The sequence below is a fragment of the Pongo abelii genome, chromosome 5 (genome assembly GCF_028885655.2).
Source record: "Pongo abelii isolate AG06213 chromosome 5, NHGRI_mPonAbe1-v2.0_pri, whole genome shotgun sequence".
Lineage (NCBI taxonomy): Eukaryota > Metazoa > Chordata > Mammalia > Primates > Hominidae > Pongo > Pongo abelii.
In genome coordinates, this window is record NC_071990.2 from 39,833,433 (window position 1) to 39,853,571 (window position 20,139).

Below are 20,139 nucleotides of genomic sequence, written 5' to 3' on the forward strand. Positions count from 1 at the left end.
ACCTGGTACTGGTCCACGGCTTGGGGGTCGGGGACCCCTGCTCTAGAACATTATTTTTTAACCAAATTTTATTTTGGCTTAATAAAATTACCAATGCCAAAAAGTGAGAGATCACAAGGTCCTAAGTGGCAGCTGGTATAGTATGTGTTTTCAGTTGTTGATCGCTTAGATCAGAACCACATATATAAATCATAATCATAGCAAGAGCCACAATCCACACACATGAAAGATCACAAAATAAAGATTCATAACAGGTCAAAAAGAGAGGCTTGTCAAGGCATCTTACAATCAAAGTCTTGGCCTTGTTTCCTCTTCTGGGGAGTGTCTGGATCCCAAACATTAAACATCAGCTGGCTCTAAAGCAACCCAGAAGAGCCATTCAGCAGCTGGCTCCTGCCAAAGCATCCTGGTTGCTTCACTCAGCAACATTTCTAGGGACACATCTCAGAGATATCTCCAGGGTATCCGGATCTTAGTCATCAGGGCAAAATCAAGCAAGAGAAGTGGATGGGTCAGCTCTCCCATTTCTTTGGGTGATATAGGCAACCCATCAGTAGGCCTTCCAAAATTTGTGTATGAGGCTTCTTCAAACTATCCTGTGCTATGTGAAGTCAATTCTCAAATGGGGTTATTATAACAATGACAAATAGCCCACAGCTGTGAACTCTGTAGGGTACTGCCCTCTGAAGGCATACCCAGCTGAAAAGGTAGAAACCCACCCAAGATCCTCAACTCTGCCTCACCAGCTAGCAGTAAAAACCTACATTAAGATCTCCAGAAAGAAGAGCCAACATACATCAAGATTCCTTTTCTCCAAGGAGAGTGTTGCAATCATAGTTGTCATGCAGTTCCCTCCCAAACTGTCTCTTAGGACACTGGTCATCATGGAGTTTCTATAAGGAATGTGCGAACGGTGCTTTTCTGAAAGGGCAATGATAACCTGTGTTAAAGTAGAAAGGTAATGGGATTAATTTAGCAGAAAATGCATACCTGACAAACAACAGAGCTTCAACAGCAATAAAAATGCAAAAGGAAATAATAACTAAATGCAGGGTGGAGCCCAAAACTTAAGTACAGAATAAATATCTTGACAACAATATTCAGTACAAGATGGTGAAGACTGAATAAAGTAAATGTAGCATAACTGTAGCATTGTGAGCCCCATAATTTTTGGACAAATGAAATAACCTGTATAGAACTGGATACACTATTATTCTGTTTTTAGCAATTGGAAAATTTGTATAAAAACACAAGAGTAAAACATGCCTGATTACTTTTTTTTTTTTTCTTTTATTATTATTATTATTATACTTTAGGTTTTAATTACTTTAATACTACCAAAATTGGGCCATACGCCAGTAAACAAGAACTAAGGGAAACAGTATAGGATAGTGGTTGAGGTCCCAGATTCTCATGCAAGATTGTCTAGGTGCAAGTCCTAGCTTTCCTAGGGCACGTCACTCAACATGCCTCAGTCTCCTCATCTGTAAAATAGGAATAAAAATAGTACCTACCTCACAGGTAGTTGAGATGATTAAAAGAGTTAAAATGTGCAAATTACTTTGAATAGTACCTAGCCCATAACAAGTGCTGTATACAGGTTTGCTCCCATTGTAAGCAATGGGTAGTTGACCTTGGTTCAACTCAGGCTTGCTCATCTTAGTCTTCATGAGTTCCTTAGGTACTTAATAGGAAGGTACTAGATGGATGGATGGCAGATGGAGCAAAGGCTGCTGGGGTTGTCCCGAAAGGAGGCACCTGGGTCTCAGGGTTATCCTGGGCAGACAAATCCAGTGCTAGAATGTTCATTACATAGCAGCAGGAATCAGCCACCCCCAGGATGTGTCTTTAAGGGCATCACAAGGCCCTAGTTCCTGAAAATACCTCCGCTAATGCCTGTCATTGTTCTAGTCCTCCTTCCTTCCATCACCAGAACCTCATCTACTCTTTTGGTTTACATAACAAAAAGGAAGCATTGCTTTCTGAAGGCTGTTTTGAGCAAAATATGTAACTACACCACCAGTCTCACTCTAAATTCATTACCACAGGTGTTGGTAAATTCAGTCATCCTGTGATCTCTCTCTCAAAAATCACTTTTGAACCCTCGGAAATGAGACCTTCACACTTTTCTCCTTTTTCTTCAAACCTTTGTTCACCCTCCCCTCTCCTCTCCTCAATTTCACTTTGAGCTGATGGTCACACTTCTACTAGATATGATAGATACAGATTCAGAACCCTGACCAGGGCTATCTCATGTCTCCATCATTAAAGCCCCTGTACATTCTGCCCTTCACCTTCTTATTGTCCTGCTCCTGTCTAAGGCCAGCCCTCCATCCTTGGCCTCATCTGCTCCCTCCTACTTTTCTCCTACAATTACCTCCTCTTTCTTCTTAATTAATTTCCCTTTCATCTGGACAATTCCCATTCTGCATGCCCACTACGGTCCTAAACTAAGATGGCTCTTGCCAAGGTCATCAGCAACCTTCATTGTACCAAGAGCACTGATTGCCATCTTACTAGACTTCTGAGCTGAGTAAGCATGCAACACTGGTACTCACTGCCTCCCTTGGGAAACACTTTGTTCACTTGATTACTGAGACACCACAATTTCCTGGTTTTCATCTTTCCTCAAAAACTAGTTAATGAATGTCTCTTTTCTTTATTCCCAAATTACAAACTTTGGAGTGCCCTGGGGCTCAGTTCTTGATCCTCTTTTCTGTCTTATCTACACTCTCTCCCTATGTAATCTCATCCAATCGCCTGGCTTTAATTATTATTTTATTTATTCGTTTGAGACAGAGTCTTGCTCTGTTGTGCAGGCTGGAGTGCTGAGGTGCAGTGGCATGATCTCAGCTCACTGTAGCCTTTGCCTCCTGGGTTCAAGTGATCCTTGTGCCTCAGCCTCCGGAGTAGCTGGGATTACAGCTGCGCACCACCATGCCCAGCTAATTTTTTGTATTTTTAGTAAAGACGGGGTTTTGCTATGTTGGCCAGGCTGGTCTCAAACTCCTGGCCTCAACTGATCCACCCACCTCAGCCTCCCAAAGTGCTAGGATTACAGGTGTGAGCCACTGTGCCCAGCCATTGCCTGGCTTTTAAATGCATTTATATCCTGATGTCTTCCCAATTTATACCATCAATCTCAACCTCTTCCCTGTGCTACTATCATCTTGGCAACTCTACATCTCCACCTGGATTTCTATTCTTGATTTTCTTTCCTCTCTGCCCCCAAGCCTGATTCTTTCCCAGATCTCATCCATTATTATAAAGGCCCCGCCATCAACCCGGTTGCTCAAGCCAAAACCTTAGGCAATCATCCTTGATTTGCCTTCATCCCCAATATCCAATCCATCAGCAATTTCTATTAGGTTTACCTATAAAACTTGCCAAGAATTGGACCACTTCTTAACATCTCTTCTTACCACCACCACTCCAGTTCAAACCTCTGGGGTCCCTTGCTTGGGCAACCACACAGGCCTTGGATTAGTCTCCCTACTTCTACTTTTGCCCTTCCACGATCTGTTCTCCACACAGCAGCCAGAGAAATCTTCACACAATCTAAGTTATGCCAAGTTGCTCCCTAATACACTTAGTATAATATCCAAGCTCCTGTGTGGTCCCTCCCTGTCAACTTATCTGACATCATGTCCCGTCATGTTCCCTGGGCCTGCACTGGCCTTCTGACTGTTGATTCAGCCTGTCGAGCTTATCCCCACATCAAAGCCTCTGAAATTGCTGTTCCTTCTGCCTAGCATGCTCTTGCCCCAGATTTCCATACAGCTTTCTGCTTCTCATTATTCACATCTTTGCTCAAATTTTGTTTTCTCACAAGGGCCTTCCCTGGACACCCTATCAAAAATAATAAACCTATCTCCAGCCTGTTAATCTATTTTTTCTTATACTACTTATCACTATTTAAAATTATATCTAGGTACTTATTTGTTATCCGCTTCCCCTCCAGGCTTTCTGCTCCTCAAGGCCAGAGATGTTGTCTCTCTTCTTCATAGCTCAACCCCCACTGCCGAGAACAGTGCTCAGCACTTGGTAACATGGCAGAAACAAAGCTGTCTCCCTCAGTTCTCGTGGCAGCCCTCATTCTAGTTTGACTTCCCATGAAATTACTTTTCCTAGTCTGTCTTGAAAGTCATGTTTTGCTTAAGATGTAGCTCCACCAAGCAGACAGCCCTATGTGGGGTTTGGAGGTGAGCAGTGAGAGGTGGTAGCCATAAGGAGGAACATCAGATCTACGGGGGGCATGGTGGCAGAGGCATCTGGTTCTTCTGAGGCAGCTGCAGGGAAGTTTCTGGAATCCAGTGCCATGTGGCTACACAGTAGTACTTTGCAGAGCAGTTTAGTGGTGTGGTTAGGTGTGTCTCCTGGTTGCTCTGTGTAGCAGCCAAACCCAGTTTTCTGACTTTTCTTGAGATTCTTTATGTTTAATAAACTATGCTTCTTAAAATAGCTAGAGCAGATTTTCCAGTTCACAACTAAGAAATTTGACAAATATAAAATGTGCTCAACAAATTTTTGTTAAGTAAATCAATGAATGCATGAGATGATTACTTAGTATGTCCTAGGAAGGCAGTGTGAAGGTCATCAGCATGGAATGAGGTTTGAGAGAACTAAGTTTCAGTGTAATTGGAAAGGAGGTGGGGAATATGGCAGACCCAAGTCAGAGTGGCAAGAGATGCCAAGCAGAACTCCAGGCTCTAAGAACAAAGAGGACAGATTAAGTATCTGAAACAGGCAAGGTGGGCCCAAATACCCAAACAGGGGCTGGGCTGACAGATGTGCAGACAGTGTGGCATTATTGCTTATAAATAATTTCTCTCAGTACTTTGACGTTCTTATATAAAACAAATGTCACTGTTTTTTTTCCTGCTCTAGGAAACAATATTGATGTCTTTTCATTCAATGGTTTTATTGACAACTTAGAGAACCTAAAGGAGAATATGCTTATTAAACTTCTTGTTGATATATGTATATGTGTGTGTGTGTGTGCGTATATATATATATATATATATATATTTTTTTTTTTTTTTTTTTTTTTTTTTTTTTGAGATGGAGGTTTCACTCTTGTTGCCCAGGCTGGAGTGTAATGGCACGACCTGGGCTCACTGGAACCTCTGCCTCCTGGATTCAAGCGATTTGCCAGCCTCAGCCTCCCGAGTAGCTGGGATTACAGGCATGCAGCACCATGCCCAGCTAATTTTGTATTTTTAGTAGAGATGGAGTTTCACCATGTTGGCCAGGCTGGTCTCAAACCCCTGACCTCAAGTGATCTACCCACCTTGGCCCCCTAAAGTGCTGGGATTACAGGTGTCAGCCACCATGCCCAACCCCTGTTGATATTAAATTAAATCATGTGTTAGTAAACTTGCTTTTGGTTGCAAGAAACAGAAAATGTAACCCAAACTGGTTTTAATTATAAGGGAAATTTATTGTTCATGTGATTGAAACAGGAAAGGCTTTAGATTAGAAGGAAACAAAAGATTAATGCTACTATCAAGGACTTAGTTTTTGCCTATATCTCAGCTATATCTTCCATGTGGTAGAAGTCAGTCTCTTCTTGTGGCCCCACAATGGTTGCCAAAAGCCCTGATGTTATATACTTCCTTATTCTTAACTTAGGTGAGAAAGAATTCTTTTTCCCTAATCATTAAACAAAATTCCTGAGCTTCAGCAGATATGAGCTTGGGTCCTGGGCCCATCCTTGAACTAATCACTGTAGCCAGGAGAAAGACAGGCTCCAATTCACTTAGATCAGTCAGGATCTACCTGGGGAGCTGGGACGGGCTCCTGGCCGTGCTTCTCATTGTTATGGACATTGCAGAGGCAATTCCTATGTCCTCTCTAGAAAGGGCTCTCTAGGGACTGTTGTGGGGTTGGGGGAGGGGGGAGGGATAGCATTAGGAGATACACCTAATGCTAAATGGCGAGTTAATGGGTGCAGCACACCAGCATGGCACATGTATACATATGTAACTAACCTGCACATTGTGCACATGTACCCTAAAACTTAAAGTATAATTAAAAAAAAAAAAGAATTAGAGATCAAACTGGAATTATGGATTAGAAAATATAGTCTTAAAAATGGAGAAAATGAAGGCAGTCATCTTAGGGAAATCTCTTAAATAAAGTGAGCCTCTTAAATAAAGTGAGCCTCAGTTCCCTCACTTGTAAAAGTGGTATTGGAATGTCTATCTCACAAAAATGTTTTAAAGATTAATAGAGATAATTTCTGGAATAGTTCTTAGTAAGCAAAAAAGCACTCAGTGATATGGAAGGGAATGTTCTTTATGAAATGTTCTTTATGAAACGTTTGAAGACTAATCTTCATCATATAAACACAGTCCTGGGCCATTTCTTTAGAAGAGGACCCTGAGAAGGTACCTTATCAGCTCTCAAGGAGCTTTAGGAATACTATAAGCCCAGCCCACCTGGAGCAGATGTAAAACTTTGGAATGATCCAGAAATGGCAGGTATTCAGGAAAGAGGCAGAGGTAGATTATTCTTTGTGGGGCTGCTGTGAGTTCTTAAATTGGGCAGGAGCCAAATGATCTGAAAGGCACAGGAAAATGCGGTGGTCATAAAACCTGACTTTTTGGCCGGGCGCAGTGGCTCACGCCTGTAATCCCAGCACTTTGGGAGGCTGAGGCGGGTGGATCACGAGGTCAGGAGATCGAGACCATCCTGGCTAACACGGTGAAACCCCGTTTCTACTAAAAATACAAAAAATTAGCCAGGCGTGGTGGCCGGCACCTGTAGTCCCAGCTACTCGGGAGGCTGAGGCAGGAGAATGGCGTGAACCCGGGAGACGGAGGTTGCAGTGAGCCGAGATCATGCCACTGCAATCCAGCCTGGGCGACAGAGCGAGACTCCGTCTCAAAAAAAAAAAAAAAAACAACAAACAAACAAACAAAAAAAACCTAACATTTTTATTGTTTCCTTCCATCTTAGATTGCATGTACAAATACAATGGTAAATATTCCTGAAGTTATTCTCTAACTGACAAGGAGTAGAACCTCACATTATGCTTAATAATAACTCCAAGTACCTAGAAACTGTGCCTGCAATCAATAATGCTATTTACTATTTAATGAGTTAAAGACTTTAAAAAAAATAGAGCTCAGAAGTGTTTGGAAAATTATCCTATGAAAATTGACAAAATTTGGAGTGTTACAATTGGCACTGACACCATTACTTTTTCTCCTGAACACAACACATTCAGTGGAAGCTAAATGGAAACTAAAACTCTGAAAAAGTCCCATTTATGTTTAATAAATGGCTGAAGGCAACTCTGATTCTGATTTCCGTAGCAGTACAGAGCAAGCACTTCATTTCCAGTGGTTTCTCACTTGATGTTTGGGCTGATAGAGGCTATGGGTCACACCAGGAGCACTCGGTGAGATTTAGGACAAGTATGTATGTCTCCCTTTTCCTCCCATGAACTCAATTTCTAAGGCCAAGATGTACCCTGTTATTGTGGCTTAAAATGTTTTTGAGGAAACTTTTTGGAAAAAGTACTGCATATACAAGGAGAACTCCAAAACCAACCATACTCTGGCAAAAAGAAAGTTATTTACTTGTGAACGCAATAAAGTCCATTCAACTCAGAGAGGTTGCACCCTTTGAGCAGGTGTGAGGTCTCACAGTTATGGCCAAAAGAGTAATTATAATGCTGCGTGGAATTTGTGGAACCAATGTAGGCTAATTAAGGTAACGCAAGTTACCAAATGGTTTCTCATTCCATCTCTGTCTTATATATTTAAACTGAGAAAGAGGGGATAGGGATATAATTTATTACCAACACTCATATGGATTTCCATTACAGGTTTTAAATTACTATATTGCTAAGTATTTATTTGTATGCTTTGCTGTTCTGCTGGCTAACATGATAGCCCTGCCTACTTCTCAGTCATTCATTTATCCCCATTGTCTAACGTAACTCACAGCACCCAGTAAACATTCAATCACAATTTGTTGAATGAATGAATGAATGAAGCTAATTAAACTAAATTGTGTTACACTTCCAGTCTCATTAGTCCCATAATAAAGTACTACATAAAGAGAAATTGATTAACAAAAGTCCTTGAATTTTGTTATTCATTAAACATCTTCCCACTCTCTTTATTATTCTTATTCCTATGTACTGTTTGGTTTTCTCTTCTTTCTGTGTGAAATTCAAAAATTTCTCTTCTACTGACCTACTTGCTCTCTAGCAGCTACTCCTAGATTTACTCAGCCTCACATCTCCATGTTCACAGACTAGTTTTTCCATATTTATGTTCTTTCCTCTCCCATTAATCTCTTCTCTATTATCTTATGTTGAACCTCCTCTTTTCCTGTGAAGACACTTGTGTATCAGTGTAAATGGTTAACAGCTGGAGTGATGCAGTGGGTGAAAATGAAATATCGGTTACAGAAACCAAGGGGCAATGACATGTGAATGTCATTGAGACCCTGAGCAAATTCATGCCCCTGGGCTGGAGCTAAGAGCTGACAGCCTTGCAATTCCCACTGCCTGACATGCTCTGCCCCATCCTTGATTGGCTCGCCTCTACTCATTCCTCTGTGTGGTATCAGGCCCTAAGAAAACCATCTTCAACTCTCACCTCCTCAGTCTCGGTCAGATACCCTGCTACAAGCTCCTCTCACTCCTTTTACTTTCTCTTCACTGCTCTTACCTGGCTTACAGCCACATACTTAAAGATTACGTCTTTAATTCATGTCTCCCTACACTAGACCATGAGGTCTTTAGGGAAAGGACTGTTTCTATTTTGTCCACACTAGGCTCCAGTGCCTAGCACAGCCCTCAGCACATGGTAGGTCATTATAAATATTTGTTTCATAAATAAATTAATGATATAGAAAATCCAATGCCACATAGCCCCCAAGACTACTCACACGAGGCTGTCGTAAGAATTTTGAAGAGAAGAAATGTGAGGAGAGGAATAGTTTCAGTGACACATAGCAGCTTGCAAAGGCTTACAGAATAAAAAAAAAGAATTAAGGGAAGAACATTTCTCTCGAGTGATTACAATTGGTGGGAAGTCTGATTCAACTGATGAACCTAATTTTGTATGAACAGATGGATATAATGGAAATTAAAACAGACAGTGCTACCATCCAAAACAAGCAGACACATTTCTTTGAAATACAGCACTTTGAATACAGTCCATTATGTTTTCATATCAATGTTCTATAAGTGTTCTATTAAGTAAAAAGCTCTGTTAAGTATAAGTAGCGTGTAATATTTGAGGAAGAAAGAGCTTAGGAATGCTGACTCTTGTTAAAAACACTAGAATAATCTGAATACCAGGCAGGCCTTAATCTCTGGGTGCTGCCTGACTGGGATTCATCTGGTTGGATGTGCACCTTGTTCAGATAGGGTCCCTTAAGTTTCTCTCCATCTGCTTTTTTAGCCAATGTGATGATTACATAGCATTTAACATTGAGGCAACATCAGTCTCAGAAGGATTCATTAAGCAGTTAAAAAAAGGTTTTATTTTTTTCCCCTCTAATCTTTTAGCTGCAACATTTGTTAACAAGTCCTTCTGCCTCAAAAGACTCTGTACTTCTCCACTCTAATTTTTGATCATGTTTCTTATTTTTTATTTTATTTTATTTTTTTAGAATTTGGAAGTAGTTGCCATCTTTAACATTCATCTCACAGCCCTTATACTCAAAAAGCTAAATGGAACTTGAGAAATCATCTAATTCAATCCACTCATTTTAGAGATGAATTTTTTTTCCTGAAAGATTTATTTAGCTAAATTCAGATGAATGTTCTCTCCCCTGGCATTAAATTCAGAAATTAAAAATAGAGCACATACTGGGGTGGATTGTAATCAGCCTGGGGTAGAAGTAGGAAGGGAAAGCTACAAGGCTAAGAGAACCATCATGGGGTCAAAATTATCAACTAAATGAAGTCTCCCCAAGCAGAAAACATGTCGGTTATCTCAAAGTCATGTTCCCATCATTAATCTACTAGCCTGAAAACAGGCAAAAGGAAGCCATTTGTAACCTCTATTTACACCAACTACTAAGTTTTACAATAAAGCAGTAAGACAAAAAGTGAAAAGAGGTATAGGCTGTGAAGCCAAGTAAATCTAGGTTCAAATCCTCACCCTCCCCTAGCTGGATAATCTTGTGGGAAGGCCTTTGGAAGACTTGAATTTTAAAATCTGTATGAGGGGGATAGTAACTAACACCTGCAATGTAGGGCTGTTGTGAGGTTTCAATAAAATGGTATATACAAAATGCTAGTAGATCTACCAATGTTTCTGGCAGCATTATTCACAATAGCCAAAAGGTAGAAATAATGCAAGTATCCATCAAGAGATGAATGTATAAACAGCATGTGACATAGACATACAATTGGATATTGTTCAATTTAAAAAAGGAAGAAATTCTGATACATGCTACAATATGGATGAATCTTGAAAACATTCTGCTAAGTGAAATAAGCCAGACACAAAAGGACAGATGTTGCATAATTCCACTTACACGAGACACCTGGAGTAGGCAAATTCATAGAGACAGAAAGTAGAGTAGAGATGACCAGGGACTAGAGTATGGGGGAATGGGGAGATTCTGTCTGGTATTATAAAAAACTTTCAGAAACGGATAGTGCCAATGGTTATACAACTTTATGAATGTACTTAATGCCACTGAGTTGTACACTTAAAAATGATTAAAATGGCAAATTTTATGTTATATATATTTCATCATAATAAAAAAAATTCTAATGGAAAGCCTGATACATAGTATGTGGTCAACACATGGTAGCTATAGTTATTAATACAGTCCACTCTGCCCATTTTACCTGTTCTAAGTAATGTAGTGACAAGTTGATATACTTGGCCTCTGTTAGAAGATGGCCCCCTACTCCAGTCTTTGCGACTCGCTCTGAACCAGCCAGGTCAACCAGATGGAGTTTGGCATGTCGTACAGTTGCAGATCCTGGTTCCTTGCTTGACAAATGAATGGTGAAAATGCAGTGGGAACGGGTTGAAGCTTGGTTCATAGGAGTCTATAAAAAAATTGCAAAACAAAAATTATTTGAACAATGAAAATTTTTGAAGAATATCAAAATATTTAAAATAATATTTCTAGTGATAAGACATTTCCCATGAAGCCAACTGTCAATTGGAGCAAAACCACTTGTAACTGAGACCATTGACGTAAGTTCTTTTTAATGTATTATCTCTTGGATTACTGATGACAAATGTGGATGGGTTGACTCAGAAAGTGAGAAAAGAGTTCTAATGAGGTATAGATCGAGTCTTCTTGCCAATATAACTTTATTTCATTACCTGTCTATAATCCATGCATTAACCTTGGCTTAATGCTTGAAAATGCTTAACGTTAACCTCATGGGAGAAGAGGTGAGAATGTGTGTATCAGAAAAATTCATGATCAGAATTGTAAACAAAAGCCACAGACAAAGAAACCTACCATCACTGCTACTACTCAACACTAAAGTGGATGCCCTAGACAATATAATAAACAAGAAAAAGAAATAGAAGGCATAATAGTAGGAAAAAAAGAAATTAAAAATGTCATTATGTGCAAAAAATATGGTGGTCTACACAGAAAATGTAAGAGCATCTCCAAACAAATGGCTAAGAACTAAAAAGTTTAGCATGGTTGCTGGATGTGAGATGAATATATAAAATAAATGAGGTTCTAATAACTCAGAGCAATGATTAATCAGAAAATATAATATTATTCACAATGGCAAGAAAGACAATGAAATAATAAGGGATGAATTTTCTAAAGGATATGTAATTTATAGGAAAAATGGTAAGATAATATTAAACGACAAAGAAAACTGGAATAAATGGTGTGTAGGATATTAATGCACCATTTCATAGATGACAAAACTCAAAATTAATCTATATGTAAATGTCTATATATTAACCTATACATTCAATGCAATTGAAATAAAAATGCTACAGGTTTTGTTTACAGAAAAAGACAAATTGATCCTAAATGGCATACAGGAGAGAAATCTTCAAATAAAATGAAAAGTAATACTGTTTACACTTCCTTACTGAAGTTGCTCCATCAAAAAATAAAAAGAAAAAAAGAAAAGTAATTCTGTGAAAGAATAACAATAAAAGGGGACTTTCCTGCCATTTATCAAGGTATACCACAAAGCTACAGTAATTAGAACAGTGTGGTGCTGGTGCAGGAGCAGACAGCTAGGTCAGTGAGACATGCTGTGGTCACTGAGGAGCTCTGTATGGGACAGATGTGACATCATACCACAGTGAAGAAAGGATGCACTGATTTAGTAAATGGTGCTGGAATAACCAACTATCCACCTTGAAAAAGACTTAGATTGCTTCCTTACACTATGCACACAAAGAAATTCCAGAATAGATTAAAGCTTTAAGTGTGAAATAACACAACTTTAGCACCAATACCATAAAACATGGAAGCATATTGTAATCAACCCAAGGAAGTAATGGATACTTTAAGACATAAAACACAAAAATAAATTGATTTAAAATATTTGACCAAGATAATCCAAAATGTAAAAACTTCAGTGTGATAAAATCCACCATAAAATTAAAACACTAGAAGATATTTGCAATACATATGGCTGACAAAACATTAATAATAAATAAAGAACTCGGCCAGGTGCGGTGGCTCACGCCTGTAATCCCAACACTTTGGAAGGCCAAGGTGGATAGATCACTTGAGGTCAGGAGTTTGAGACCAGCCTGACCAAAATGGTGAAACCCCCTGTGTACTAAAAATACAAAAAAAAAAAAAAAAGCCAGGATTGGTGGTACATGCCTGTAATCCCAGCTACTTGGGAGGCTGAGGCAGGAGAATACCATGAACCCCACAGGCAGAGGTTGCAGTGAGCCAGGATAACGCCACTGCATTCCAGCATGGGTGACAGAGTGAGACTCCATCTCAAAAATAAATAAATAAATACATACATACATACATAAATACATAAATAAAATAAAGAACTCTTGCAAAGCAGTGAGAAAAAGTAAGCAAAGATATGACTAGGTAACTCATAAAGAAGAAATCTAGAAATGGTTAATGAATATTTGATAAAATGCTCAAATTTATACATAATCAGAACCACATAACTTAGAACCATAAGGTTTAAAAAATAAAGTCTAACAAAATAAGTGTTGTTGGTGATATAAGGAAATGGGAAATTTTATGTACTGCTGGTGGAAATATAAATTAAGAATAAATTTTGAGAGCAATCTGATAATATGTGGTGAAGTTCCAAATACATATAACCCACAGCCATCAATAAACTACTAGATACATTTCCTAGAGAGAAATCTTGGGCAGGTATACATATATGTGTGTGTGTGTGTGTGTGTGTGTGTGTGTGTGTATATCTATATATCTATATATATATATATGCATGATATGCGATAAGGACATATATATGTGGACATTCACTGTAACATTATTAGGGTTAGCAAGAAATTGGTGCAAGATGCACAACCTAAGTAGACATCTGTGGCAGAAAAGATTAGTAAACTGAGATAATTCAAATTACAGAGATGTTAAAGCAACTTGGGATAGATTGACATAAATGGATTTCTAAAATAGAATGCTGAGAAAAAATAGCAAGTTAAATAATGATATGAACACTATGATTGAATTTACATAATTAAAAGAGCAATATTATCTATTGTTCATGAAGCTATAACTTAGGTCATTAAGTATAAAAACACGGACCAGAAGGATACAGCAAATTAATGATAGCAGTTGTGGTTTGTGAGGGATGGAAATGAGAGGCCAAGAAAGGGACTTCAGCTTTATCTGCAATATTCTATTTCATTTAGTTAAAAATTATTAGAAGCAAATCCTGGATTGGAAAACATGGATGTTGGTCACATTATTCTCTGTACTTTTTTGTGTTTTACATTTTTTGGAACAAGAAAGAAATTAATCTGATTCAAGATACAAGTGACAAGTTAGTAGTACCATCCTCTCAAACAACAAAAAAACTAAAAACATTCCAAATGAGTATTCATATGAGTAAATATGTTCAGATCTCCACCTTTGCAAAATGAGATTTAACCAAAGAATTTCAATATGGATGCACATGTGTGCAGACAGGGTAACATATTTGAATGGAAATTCAACCAGAAATTCTTTCTGTAAATATATATTCCTGATATACACCAGAGTTGATTTACACCAACTAGCAAAATAAACAGATGTCAAAATGCTGGCATAGTTTTGGTGATGATGATGTAGCTAGTGAGTTAAACAGGCTGAAAATTTGACCCATTACTTGTTGCCACAATAACTATGCCCAAACCTGGCCAGTGTGTGATTTTGCCTGCTAAAGTGGATCAGCAAATAACTGTGCATGTAAAACCGCAAACTCAAATTTAGAACCTAAGTTGAGGTGTTTTGGAAGTGACTGTAAGTTATTTGCAGAACTTAAACATGGGTTTCATTTCACTGTGATAGTCGCACAACAATAAATCCTACAATACTGTAACAAAAGTCAAACTGACAATCAATATAAACAAATAACATGGAGACTTCAGCTTCGAAACTGATATTCTGAAACCACCATAAAATGTGAGCCATAAACTAATATTGGTAGAGTGTACCCATTTCAAAGGAATATGAGATTCACATAAACTAAAATTGTATATTCTGGAGTCTGTAATTAAAATGCAGTAATATGCTGTAGGAGTCCGTGCCTACAGTTTTGTAACTTCTCATAAATATTTTCTGCATGAAGTAGCAGTTGGTGTCCTCTTAGATAAAAATTTCTTAAACCTCAGAAAACATTCTTTATGTGGAGCTTTTTAAGTGTTATTGGATGTGCTGGTGTCTGCTCTGTGTTTATTTAAGGATGTCTTTATGTCTCATAGGCATGGCCCTACGTTTCTCCTTTTAAAGGTAAAATTGTATTAAAATGTTTCTGAAACTGCCTAAGAACAGATGGCATCATTTAGGCAGATTCATTCAAAGTTAAGCACACATTTTAAACAAATGTGCTTTTGGCACTAGCGACTGTGCCTTTGGAAAAATTTTAGTGATGATTAATTACCTGCATGCAGAGAGCTTTCACGTTTCCTATTAGCCTATGTATATCACTGTGTTAGGCAGTACAGAGACAAGAAGGAAAATAAGACCTGGATGTTGCCCTCAAGGAACTTACAATCTAGTCAGGATCTAAAGCCACAATGTGTGAAATGAGAATGAGCATGAAATGAGAAAAGCAAAATGTGCAGTAAAGAAAGTGATCTGTTCTTAGCAATGAACATGCTGATCCTCTGGGTAATATCTGAAAATGCTAGCCATTCCCTCATTCTAGGAGCTCACCACCCTCTGCCCACCACCTGGTTTCTAGTGCCAAATACTCTCCAGTCACTTTCTCCATCGCTTTTTCCTTTACTCTGCTCTCTTCTTTGCAGTCCCTAAAAATAGGTGTGTCCTAAGCTGTGGTGACCATATTTCCTCCCCTTGGAAACTCATCTTCTACAGCTCAAATCCTCATTGCATAGGCTCTGTAGTGTAATAAAAATCACACACCAAAAATCTCAGAATTTGGTGTCAGATAACCTGGTTTCAAGTCCTGGCTCTGTCACTTACTAGTGTTAAAAGCTTACTAGTGTTATAAGCAAATTTACATGACATAATTTTGATTTTCATGTTTCTAGAATGCCATATTAAGACCTGCTTCATTGCGGGGAGTTATATTAAATACCAACTGAGTTACTGAGTGCTGAAGTGATCTGCGAAGTGTAAAAGGTCATATTAATGTCGCTGTTGATATTCACTTTATTCAAATGCCTCCTGTATCCTTATCTCTTACCTTAATTGTTCTGTATAGCAGATTGGAATGTCCAGCAGTTTGACTGATCATTGTCATTAAAATGCCTTGCCAGCATCTTGTACATAATGTTCCCAAAACAACTGTATCTCCTTCCCTGCCTCTGTGTCCCATGGATGGATATCCAACCCATCCTACTCCTGTTGGATTTCTCTCCACTTATCTGTATCTCCCCCAGTAGCCAAATATCCTTTATCTCTCACTTGGGTTACTGTAGTCTCTCCCTTCTAGTCTCAGTATTTACTCTTGTCCCTTCCAATTGTCCTCCACCTCTCAGACAAAGTAGTATTGTTAAAAGGCATATTTGATTAATGCCAATCCTATCTACATCCCTCAATTAAACTAGCATGCTCCCTAAGACTAAATATCTCTATTCCTTTCAACTGGGCCTTATGCAACTGTTTATCAAAATCCTTTTTAAATATGGTACTCTGGCACTTGAATTGAATATATTATTATTTCAAAAGTAACCTAACCACAGCAGAGGACGTTGGATGTATTACTTCCTGGAACCTGGACAATCTAAATCTAGTATTGCCAGTAAATAGCACATCACATGAAGTGTTACTATACCGGATTTGCTCCAGCCCTTATATGCTATGGAATTTCTTTGGGGGACACACACACACACACACACACACACACACACACACACACACACATTAGTTTATTTCATGACTGCATTTGATTAGTTTTTATGTCAACATTACAATCTATTGGATCTTGGTCTTTTTGTCAATTTTGTGCCATCTACAAATGAAAATATCTTGTATATTCTCATCCAAACAATGTGTAAGACACGAAGCAGTGGGGCAGACCAACAACATTCCCAGAAGACCACTTCTGCTCTCTACCCGGTTAGGTAACAGTTACAGGTATTTTACAACTGACTTCAACCCAAGTACTTTTATTGCCTTCAATTTCTCTTTATATCCCCAAGGATATTTTGAGAGACAAAAAAATGAATTGATTTGATCTATAAAATTTTAAATGCTATCAAAAAAGTGAATGAAATTAGTTTAAGGTAAAGTCAATGCTGACTTTTTCTTAATAGCTTACTGACCATTATTTAATAATCCTTTATCAGTTTCTTTTTTAGGGCTTGTATCAAAAATATTAGCTTGTTATCTTCCATATATGTTTTCTTTTTCGGAAAATGGAGAATAGACTTTCTTTTATGGGGTGAAAATTTAAAAACCTAGGCTCACTGGACTCCTTACAGAGTCATCATATCTGCAGTCTATGGTTAAAGAAAGTTATTTTTCCTCTTTCTTATCTCCAGTGTAGCAAAACTTTACTTCTCACTGAAGTTCCATTCATCTGAAAGATTACTTCCTACAAAGCCTCTCCATTTCCCTCTTCCTCCCTCCTAGACTTCAAGCTCCTTGAGGACAGGGACTGTGTCTTATGCATCATTGCCTAGCATAACATCATTGCCTATGCATCATTGCCTAGCAGTGTTAAAAAATGTTTGTTAATTTGTTGATTCTTGCTCATTTCTTGTGTTCTGGAATCTCTATAGCATGCTCCATAATTTCTAAAAATCTTCAAATAATTCTGTGACTACATCTGCAAGCTTTTTAAGTCCATGGAATATAGTTCATTTGAGTCTAAAAATTAGAACTATTTGAAACAGCTAGATTAACTCAAATCTCCCTATCAGTCTTGGGCTTCAGTTATTTGTTGTGTGTGATTCCAGAGCTCTTAATCACTACTCTCTACATCTTCAATTGCCTTTTCTCCTGTCTAGAATGTCCTCTAGCTTGTCACTCAAGTATACCCTTTTCCTACTCCCCAAAGAAGCCTACTCAAAATTCATTTATCTTCATGAATTCCCTGGAACTATCCCCATTTGGCATTAGCCATTGTGTTCAGAAAAGACATTTAACATTTGTGCATATAGACAGTCATTAATATCCAAACCATGGAAGAATCCAAAAAATTGTTGTTCCAAATGGAGTTTTAAATGTTCATAAAAAATTCCATTTGGAACATTGTTTAAATAGTGTTATTGTAATGAACTGTTTGTTCTAGTGCGTAGTGAAGTAGTGGTGTGATCCATTGGGCTACAAATGAGTGTTTGGTGTCCAGCTCATCTTGTGGCAGTGTAAACAGAATGGTGCAGATTGTAAAAACTGACTCAAAAATGACCCTGTCAGACAATGGTGGCTTCAAAATGTTTTTATAGAAGGGGCTTGGAGCAGCAATGTGACTGTGGAGGCAGGGGTTGATGCTGCTTTGTTAGGACACTTTACATAACATCAAATGCCTGCATTGAGGCCTGGAGAGAGGTGCTAAGGCCCCTTCTACTGCCCTTTATGCCTCTCCCTGGCACTGGTTCAGCTACCACTCTCAGAAGCTATTTCATATGGTAAAAAACCTCAAATCTCATTGAATAATAATCCTTTTCTATACAGCAGGAGATACTCATCTGCTGAAAGAGAAATTTGAAAATAAATGGTGATGCATTTTTTTTGTGTGGGGCATGTGTGTGTGTGTGTGTGTGTGTGTCCAGCCATTTTTAGTAATGATAATTCTGATTTGGGGGCAAGAATCAATAGGTGAAATATAATTTCTTGAGGTTTACATAATATGCTCTTATGGATGTTTGTAAAATTAATTTCTTTCTGCTTTTAGTTTAATGTTTTCAATCACTTCAAAAATGATTGTAGACAGTTAATGCAGCCTTCAATGATTCAAATAACCTCTGCATATCATATTAAAAGTTTTCTAGGGTACCTTGAATGCTTACTTATTTCTTGCCATAACTTACACCTTTTATTCCATTCCTGTGTACCAAAATCTTTTTTTCAATCACTTTGTTATCTTGGAGTAAAATATCTCAACAAGAATTTCCACTAATCTAGAATAGATCAAATGAAGGAAATCTCTTTTCGATTGAACAGGACATTGTAAAGTATATGCCTGAGACTCCTTAAAACAAACCAACTAAGAACAACAATAACAACCGCAGGATCTAGAATTCAGCTTTCCACTTCAGTTCTCCTTGTCTGATAACACTTTCTACACTGATACTCTGATTGATCTGTTCCTCTGCTCACTTGCTCTATCTGAATTGAAGACTGAAAATGCTAACTTCCATGTGGTTTTCTAAATGTTTTCTGGGTTGGCATCTCAGCCTTTCAGGTTAAACCTCACCCTTAATGAAGAATTACCGAATCCGTTACCTATTGGTTAAGTGATTCTTTATATAGTTCTTCCCATATTAAATGAATTGAATTGGGAAGCTTGCTATGCCCTTGATGTACTCTAACTCAGCCTGGAAAAGTGAGACCTGACCAAACCTAGTGGTTTAGCACGTGACCGTATAAACACCTACCTTGAACTTTTCTGGAGTTGTTTCAGAACACACTGCCTAGCAACAAAATATTCCTGAGTGGATATTCCTCTACTGGAATTAATGATCCTAAACTTCTCATTTTTCTTTCTGACTTTTCTGTTTATAAGATATCTGGCTTTTAGAAAAGTAGTCAAAATGATTTTCCCCAGTTGCAGGATTCTAGGTCTTTTTCTTATCCAGCATGTTGTCAAAGTAGTTTTGTAAAAGAGAAATAGACTAGACACACCAATTTTATTTAAAATTTAAAAACAAACTTTGGAGCAATCTGGAACATATAATAATAATGTTCTAATAATTATGATTCACCTTTATGATAAGAATAGGTCTAGTATGTTTTATTGTGTATCCCTCCTAACAAGTCTGGAATCAATTTGATGGATTTTCGACTTTCACATCCTCAGAGATCTACTGGCCGACTCAAAAATTTTGGGAAAACAATGTCAGAATTAGTGGTTCTGTTGAAGTTTCCTCTGTGGATGTCAGGATTTGGATTACTTCCCTAAGGGTCATTTCTCCAGGATTTGGCAAATCAAAGTCAAACACATTTATATCAAAATCTAAGTCAGCTAAATGGTGGTACATATGGGAAATTGAGAAGGAATTTTGCCTGTATCTTTAATTGGAACTACATTCAATTATCATTCTTACACATCATCCTTGAGCTAGATAGCATCATATTCTCCACCAGCATTAAGGTTTGCTCTCTGAACAATGAAAATTATATAACCCAAAATGTCTGCCCAACCCCCTGCTGTATTTTTCACTTGATTGCAAAAAGAATTATAAGCTAAATTTAGCCATCAAAACAGTAACTTATCATAATTGTCTACTCTGTCCATTTTTCATCTTTTAAATTGAGTTTGAACTTTTTTCTTTTTTCTTTTTTCTCTTCCTATTAAAATTCAGCCTTCGCTTAAAAATTTCCAAG

The 20,139-nt window shown here is 38.0% G+C and overlaps 1 protein-coding gene across 3 annotated transcripts in view; it reads right to left on the reverse strand.

Moving 5' to 3' along the window:
- Window positions 1-20,139, reverse strand: part of KIF6 (kinesin family member 6) — a 386,393-nt gene that overhangs the window by 244,972 nt on the left and 121,282 nt on the right. For 2 of the 3 annotated variants that reach the window (XM_024248395.3, XM_054558770.2), the window contains exons 7-8: window positions 10,829-11,035; window positions 797-940 (exon numbers count right to left, since the gene is read on the reverse strand). In XM_024248395.3, coding sequence (XP_024104163.3) covers window positions 797-940; window positions 10,829-11,035 — 351 coding nt within the window. Of the gene's footprint in view, window positions 1-796; window positions 941-10,828; window positions 11,036-20,139 lie in introns of those variants that run through there. The other variant, XM_054558771.2, reaches the window with a different exon arrangement.